Source organism: Rattus norvegicus, chromosome 18 (assembly GCF_021556685.1).
Source record: "Rattus norvegicus strain SHRSP/BbbUtx chromosome 18, alternate assembly SHRSP_T2T, whole genome shotgun sequence".
In the NCBI taxonomy this organism is placed as follows: domain Eukaryota; kingdom Metazoa; phylum Chordata; class Mammalia; order Rodentia; family Muridae; genus Rattus; species Rattus norvegicus.
The window spans coordinates 56,417,071-56,425,395 of record NC_141551.1 but is presented as its reverse complement, the minus strand read 5'-3'; the positions used below and the strand labels follow the sequence as shown (position 1 = coordinate 56,425,395).

The following is an 8,325-nucleotide window of genomic DNA, read 5'->3' as shown; positions in this document are numbered from 1 at the left end:
TGCAGCTAGCAGGCTTTGCAAGCACCACCCCCTCCTCAATGCTACTGAGCCTATGCCCCCACCCCCAGATGCAATTGTGCACAGGGGTGCCCAGAACCACCTGTAGTAAGGACTCTTGAATCATTCACTGTGTGTAGAGAAACACTGAGACCCAAAGAGGGTCAGGGGTTTACCTGCAGCTACATAGTGAACCTTAGTAGGACCTTCCTTCCTTCTTATTCCCTCTGCTAGCAGTGAGCTCTCACAGGTCCCCAGGACACACAGGCACACACGCAGACCAGCGTCTCTTGCCATTGGGTAACGGCACTTTAATCAAGTTCACAGGCTCCTCCACAACCATCAGCTTGGCCAGTTTTCTAAAGCACCGTGAGGTAGGCAGGGCCGGGGCTAACATTTCCCTATGCTTTTGCAAGTAGGGAAATCAAGGCCCTGTGGGGAAGAACTGTGTTCAAGGCCAAATCAAAGGCTCCTTTCATAGCTGTTTTCCCCACCCTCTCTATGCAGCGGCTCAGGGCCCAGCCAGTTTCCCCTGACACTGGGGACAAAAAGAGTTCTACTAGTCTCCCAAGTCTTGAGGCTCCAGGAATCTAAAGATCCTCAGAGCCTACACTGTCCATTCTCATTGAGTTGTTCAACAGAGCAGCCAGCTGCCTCTACTCCAGCTGATATCTAAGAGCACCACAGAAACCTGAAAAAAAGGTCATGGACTCATGTCCTCTGGAAGGTGGCAAGGTCAGCCATGGCCCCAGACACAGGTGTATACTGGAGTTCTAAAGTCACCAGAGCTCATCTTAGGGGTGAGACTGAGGCAGAATGCTGCTATAGGTAACCTGAGGGCAAAGAACAAACACATCAAGAGAGAGGCAGGACCGTGACTCAGGCATCCCAGCCTGGTTTGTGCCCTACCACAAATCCCACCCTAATCAGCTGAGGGCTTCTGTGCCCTCCCTCCTCCACATGCCTGCAGATGAAGACTTGACCCTGGCCTTCTCCCTGAGAACCAGCAAAGGGACAGTATCTGAGGGGAACTGAGATTCCCTGCCACCCCAAGCCATCAGATCCGGTGGGACATCAGCCTGGTATTGAGTTTACGGAAAAAAGATCGAAGCTTGCAAATCTTGCATTTCTTCTTGCGTCGACCCCGGGGGAAACTTCTAGCTCTGCCTTCCTCCTCTTCATCCTCCTCTTCTTCATCCTCATCACTGGCCCAGGGTCCCCAAGCACCCCCATTAAAGTCAGGATGGGCCCGAGGGTTCGCAGCTGGGTAACGCACAGGGATGGCAGTACGGTTATAATCAGCCAGGCGAGCCAGCAGGGTGCGGACTACATCAGGTCGCTGGTCAGCTAGGTCCTCTCGTTCATAAGGGTCAGCACTGATGTTAAAGAGCCACACAGCCTGGCGGATGCTGGCCATCCGCTCTAGGTTCCACCAACTGCCAGGGAAGGAGGCCAGTGTCTGAGGTGGAATCCAGTCACCATAACCTGGGTCTCCAGTGAGGAGCTTCCACTCTCCGACTCGGATAGCAGCCTGCACTGCTGTATTCCAGATGCCAAAGCCACCCTCCAAGGAGCCATGCCGGGCATGGTTGTAGAGGGGGTCAATGTTGTGTAGGATCTCTGTGCGTGGTGAGGCCCGGCCCTCACTAATGGCTGGCCACACGTCATAGCCATCAAGTCCATCAGCAGCGGATGTAGTGCCACCTGCCAGACCCACCAGTGTTGGGTACCAGTCTGTGATATGGACCAAGGCCCGACTGGTCCGTCTTTTTTTCTTGAGCAGTGGGCTGTGGACAAAACCCAGCCCCCTCACACCTCCTTCCCAGTAAGTACCCTTTCGTCCTCGAAGGGGCCAGTTACTACCCCCTGAGAAGGTTTGGCCACCGTTGTCACTGGAGAAGATAATGACACTGTTGTTATAGAAACCATAGCGCTTGAGAGCCCAGGTGATGTTGCGCACAGCTTCATCCATGCAGGTCACCATGGCTGCGTACTTGCGCCTCGCTACGTTGCCCATTGTGCGGTAGCGGTAGAGGTACTCTCGAGGTGACTGTAGGGGTGTGTGTACTGCCTGGAAGGCCACATAGAGAAAGAGGGGCTTCTGGGGACTGTGGCTGGCCAGGATGTGGCTTGCACGCTGAGCATAGAGCATAGTGGAGTACTGGCCGCTGAGCCCCCAGGCCACACTCTCACCCTCATGCAGATCAAAACCACAAACCCCTGGGCCATCACAGTTGTCATAGGTGTAATAGTCCACATTGCCTGTGAGGGAACCCAGGAAGGTGTCAAAGCCCCTGCGGGTAGGCAAGCACTCCTTCCGGTAGAAACCCAGATGCCACTTGCCCACCATGTGGGTGGAGTAGCCTGCTTCCTGTAGCTTCTGGGGCAGCGTCACCTGGTCCAGAGGCAGACAGTTGGGCTGCCGTGGGCGGATGATGGAGTGCTGTAGTCCTGTATGGATCTGGTACCTGGGGGTGAGAGATTGATATAGGGGAAACAAAAGTGAGCTACAGACCACAGTGCTCTCAATAAGCAACCTCTAAGTGTACCCTGAGATGGACCCTAGTCCAGTGACACCAGCCAGAAGAGTAACAAAAGCAACAGATACTGGCAGAGAGCTAAGCACCTACACTACTTTACCTCAAATTATCACATCTGGGGGGCAGGTAGGTATGCCAAGTTATAGGTGAGATGGAATACTCAGAACAGTGAAGCCACTGCCCAGGACCTCACAGCCAGGAAGCTGGTGCATGAAGAGTCGAGGCAGGCTTGAGCATGACAGCCACAAGAGCTAACACAAAGCTCTTGCTGTGTGTTCAGCATCACGGTCCCTTTGAATCGGCTCTCCAAATCCTCACCGCAAACTAGGACGTACATATTATTATTCCCACCTCCCAAATAAGGAACCGTTAAAGCTCAGTGACTCACATGGCTAGTAGGAAGAGCAGGCTCTGCATTCCAACACAGACTCCAAACCTGAGTGAATCCCTGAGCTCTAAGCTATAAACTTAGCACAGAGCCCGGGTACATGAGACCCTGTACTCCTGTCTGTAGTCTCTCACAACTCACTGAGAGAGAGTGAGTTGTTACATTGTTTCTGGGTCCTAAGAGAGAGAGAGAGTTGTTACATTGTTTCTGGGTCCTAAGAGAGAGAGAGAGTGAGTTGTTACATTGTTTCTGGGTCCTAAGAGAGTGAGTTGTTACATTGTTTCTGGGTCCTAAGAGAGTGAGTTGTTACATTGTTTCTAGGTTCTAAGAGAGAGAGTGAGTTGTTACATTGTTTCTGGGTTCTAAGAAAGAGAGAGTTGTTACATTGTTTCTGGGTCCTAAGAGAGAGAGAGTGAGTTGTTACATTGTTTCTGGGTCCTAAGAGAGTGAGTTGTTACATTGTTTCTGGGTCCTAAGAGAGTGAGTTGTTACATTGTTTCTGGGTTCTAAGAGAGTGAGTTGTTACATTGTTTCTAGGTTCTAAGAGAGAGAGTGAGTTGTTACATTGTTTCTGGGTTCTAAGAGAGAAAGTGAGTTGTTACATTGTTTCTGGGTCCTAAGAGAGAGAGTGAGTTGTTACATTGTTTCTGGGTTCTAAGAGAAAGAGTGAGTTGTTACATTGTTTCTGGGTCCTAAGAGAGAGAGTGAGTTGTTACATTGTTTCTGGGTTCTAAGAGAGAGAGTGAGTTGTTACATTGTTTCTGGGTTCTAAGAGAGAGAGTGAGTTGTTACATTGTTTCTGGGTCCTAAGAGAGTGAGTTGTTACATTGTTTCTGGGTCCTAAGAGAGAGAGTGAGTTGTTACATTGTTTCTAGGTTCTAAGAGAGAGAGTGAGTTGTTACATTGTTTCTGGGTTCTAAGAGAGAGAGTGAGTTGTTACATTGTTTCTGGGTCCTAAGAGAGAGAGTGAGTTGTTACATTGTTTCTGGGTTCTAAGAGAAAGAGTGAGTTGTTACATTGTTTCTGGGTCCTAAGAGAGAGAGTGAGTTGTTACATTGTTTCTGGGTTCTAAGAGAGAGAGTGAGTTGTTACATTGTTTCTGGGTCCTAAGAGAGTGAGTTGTTACATTGTTTCTGGGTTCTAAGAGAGAGAGTGAGTTGTTACATTATTTCTGGGTCCTAAGAGAGTGGTTGTTACATTGTTTCTGGGTCCTAAGAGAGTGAGTTGTTACATTGTTTCTGGGTTCTAAGAGAGAGAGTGAGTTGTTACATTGTTTCTGGGTTCTAAGGGAGAGAGTTGTTATATTGTTTCTGGGTTCTAAGAGAGAGTGAGTTGTTACATTGTTTCTTCCTTTCCTGCAGCAGGGACTTGGTACACACCTTCACAGTCTACTTGGCCCTAGGATTACAATTGTCTATGTTCTAGGGCCCAGAGATATAGAATAGGATTGTCATTGTATTCCTAATACCTCAGTGATATTTAAAGCTTGCTCATTTACTAGTGGAATGAACAAATGAATAAATGAATGAATGAATGATGAATGAATTAATTCAGAGGGTTTGGAAGCCAGAAGTGAACTAAATCCTCTTTTGGTTTTTTTCATCAATTTAAAAAAGAAAAGAAAAAAGCACCAACAAAGGTCAGAGGGCAGAAGGGGCTTTGCTCAAGGTCACTCAGCAGTAGGGCAGCGCGGAGACCTGAACACAGAACCAAACACTCAGAGCAGCAGCGTTTTCAAAAGTAGTCTGCCTCCCTCCTCCCTCCTGGGACCAGTTGATGTTTGCAAGTTTGAGTGAGCTGTCTGGAATGGGAAATCCCTGAGAGCTGCCCTGCTCCCAGACTTTCTGAGACCAGCACTCCCCTCTACCCACACCTGCTATGAGCTCAAGCCCTCCCTCAGACCAATGTAGTAGTGGATGCCTTGCGGGTTCCTGAGTTTCCTTTATACATTTGTACCACATCTTCTGCTGCTGAGATCTGCTTGAAGTGTCTTTAATAGTAGCAAGTAAAGCCACCTGGAATGTCACAAGGGAGTTAGAATTCCACACACCTGTCCTTGCCCCTAGGCAGCTGAGTTAGTCTGGTATTTGACACAGACTGTTTTCCTTATCTTAAGGCCATTCTTAAGACTTTGGGCCACAGAGGGCATTATCTCATTTAATTCTCCCTGAACCCAGTGACTGTGAGTGAGTGAGTGTGTGTGTGCGTGTGTGTGTGTGTGTGTGTGTGTGTGTTGAACTTCCAGCTTTGAGCATGCTCTGTAAGCACTCTACCATTTAGTTGTATTGTATCCCCAGCTCTTTTTTTTTTTTGTTTGTTTTACTTTTTATCTTAACCCAGAACCTCACAAGGTGACTTTGAATGAACTCTGTAACTCAGGCTACAGCACTGAACTCTCAATTTTCCTATATCAGTTTCCTAAATAGTTCACAGGATTACAGACCTGCACTATTAAGCCTCCTTTTTGTTTTTAATTGTATTTATTTATTTATTATTAGGGGTGTGTGTGTGTGTGTGTGTGTGTGTGTGTGTGTGTGTGTTATACGTGCATGAGTTTGGGCCTACTCAAGGCAAGACATGCCCATGTCAAGTCAGAGGGCCGCTTTCTGGGCTCAGCTCTCTTTCCATAGTGGATTCCAGGAACTGAACTCAGGTTACCAGGCTTACCCAGGAAGCACTTGTACCTGCTAAGACATCTCACCAACCTAAACCTCTCTTGTAAAACATGTACGAAATATTACCATAATCTCCATTCTACAAATAACGGAAGCCTCCAAAGTGTAGCATGTGACCAAAAGTCAGACAGCTGGCAAAACAGTAGAACTGCTTTAGACCCAGGTCTATTCAACTCATACACAAAACCTGTGAATGATACAGCTTCTCCAGGTCTTGGGCAAGCCGAGAGATGATTGGAACTGACAGGAGAAGCACCGTAAGGCGAAGAATCCCAGCTGAGTGTCTCCACTTAAGGGTGGGGTGCCTGAAGCATGGATTTGTAATGTGGGTGGGCCAGCTAAGTCTTGCCAAAGTCCATTTGTCAGTGAGTAACGAACGTAAGAAACTTTGGCTCTCTCCAACAACACCAAACAGGACTGGCTGCATAAGCAAATGCCAAGCCATGGAGTAAGCATCCGGGAGGCAGAGGTAGCTGCAGAGGGTGGAGGGCAGACACTGGCTAGCCCTGTAATGCTCTGTTAATTTCACCAGTGAGAGCCTGGAGCGCTGCGCTAAATGCCCATTCAGCAGCTTACCAAAGTCACATCAATCTGGGGAGAGAAACATCAACTGGAAAACTCAAAATGCAGATTGTCCTCCCTCTTGTGGGGGGAGGGGTGTTAGCCACTGTCCCATGCCAGGGTCTGCCACCACTACCAAGCCACATCTGCAACACAAACCTCCCACCTCTCCCCACCCCCTCCTTCTTCACATTCCCTGGATCTAAAGGCAGACAGAATACAGGTGGAAAGAGAAAAGGCTTCATGCTGCCAGCCCAGCATCTGACTTCGCAACCCTCTCTTTCACAAGACTCTAAAGTTGGGCAGAAGCATCAAGCTTGCCTCTCCCTGATTCCATGCCTCATTGTCCCACCCAGGAAACAGAGAGAGATGGGCCATGATCCTGAGATCTCAGTAGTGATCCCAAAGCTTGATGGCCTCTCTCCAAAGAGGATTAGCTTCGGCCCAACCCAGGGATTTTCTAAGTAAAAGGAGTTTGCCTTCCACAAACTTCTGTTTCCAGCCTTTACTCTGGTAATCCCCAGTCCCACCAGGGAGCAGCCCCCTACAGAGGACACAACACTCCTGGGGTCTCTTCAGACAGTTTGGGAGGATTCTTCAGATGAAAAAATGTGGAGATTTGGAGAAGTGAAGCAACCAGTCTCAGACTACAGGTCTCTGCATCTTACTAGCTCCTTGGTTTTCTCCCAAATGGAGCTATCAACAGCATAGAACCAAAATCTTTCCAGTAATACAGACAGAGGCTGTCATTTATTGACAGCCAGGCAAGTTACATATAATTCATTCATCTTTCATTATTCCTTCTCAGGATAGAAACTGTCCTTCAGTCCATTTTATGGACCAGGATACTGAGTTAAGTGACTTTTGAACTGATTCTATGTCTGTCGATATACACAGAACTCAAAATGAGAGTCAAAGATTCCTCTAATTAAACAAAGGAACAAACCGTGGAACTCGAGAAGGTCTCAAAGATGATCAGAAGCCTTGAAATATGAGAGTTGGGGAAACAGAGGCTCAAAGAAGGCAAGGGACTTATAGATGACCTAACAGATGTTGCAGGTAAAGCTAGTCAGTAACACGTGTTTCTCAGGTCCATGCTGAGAGAGCTGTTCTGCAGGGCTTGTAACCTACCAACTGGGTGTGCCACGGGTCTGGGCCATGCCTACCTGCCAGTGAGGAGTTGGCTCCTCGAAGGCGTACATATGGGTTGGATGTAATAATTCTCCAGTTTGACGCCCTCAGCTGCCAGCCGGTCCAGCGTTGGGGTCTCAATATCTGAGCCATGGTATCCCACGTCGTGGTACCCTTGGTCATCGGTGAGAATGAAGATAATGTGTGGAGGTTGCGGTGGAGCCGCCGAAGGCTGATCCTCAGCCTCGGCAGGCCCATCAGCCACAAGGCCGGGCTTGGCCCAATCCCAGGACAGGTAGCCCAAACTGAGTAGGCTGACAAGAGAGAATCCTGAGAGGGCATGCATCGCGACGCCGGACTGGGCGAGCGGGGCTCCCAGGACCTAGAGCCGGCCGCGCTAGGGGCGCAACGCCTGCCCACCCGCTCGCCTGGATGCAGTGAGAGCCCCCGGGGGTCTCGTCCAGGATCCGAGGCCCTGCAGCAGGGCGCTCCGGGAAGGTCAGGCTCGCGCCGAGCCTCCTCCCGCAGCCCCCGCTCCCTCTCCCCCAACTATGACGGGCCAGCCCGAGTCGTGGAGTGGAAGCTTCCCAAAAGTGTTCTCCACCATCCCCGGACTCTCTGCTTCCCTTTTACCCCGATCCCTCCCGCTTCTTAATTTCCCTCGCTTCTGCTTTCCATTTCTCCTCCCTCCCCCGATCCCCAATTCCCCTAGCTGAGCTTCTGACCCCGCCCGGTGTCCCCGCAAAGCAGTGCTTCAGGCTGGGAGGTGGGCAGGACCCCACAGGGGGAAGGGGAGGGAGACACGGGCTGGGCGGGTCTGGGAAGGGACACAGCCCAAGAGCCTGCGAAAAAGTTGTAACATCTGCCCGGCTGAGCCCCAGGTGGAGGGGTGGGACGCCGAAAAAGGCCCCGCCCCCAGGCAAGCAGCCCAGACCCGCTGTGGCCGCTAGTTCTAAGGCCTGCTCCTGGCCGGGACTCCAGAGAAGGGAGGGGGATTGCTTGGAATTCAGTGGAACAATTCCGGAATAGTCCG

At 49.9% G+C, this 8,325-nt stretch overlaps 1 protein-coding gene across 1 annotated transcript; it reads right to left on the bottom strand.

Moving 5' to 3' along the window:
- Positions 1–278: 278 nt before the first annotated feature.
- Arsi (arylsulfatase family, member I) lies at positions 279–7,894 on the bottom strand. Its single transcript, NM_001047881.2, is given in 2 exon segments — positions 279–2,465; positions 7,328–7,894. Coding segments are annotated over 2 exon segments (1,722 nt in total). The 5' UTR covers positions 7,639–7,894; the 3' UTR covers positions 279–1,054.
- Between the last annotated feature and the right edge of the window lie 431 nt (positions 7,895–8,325).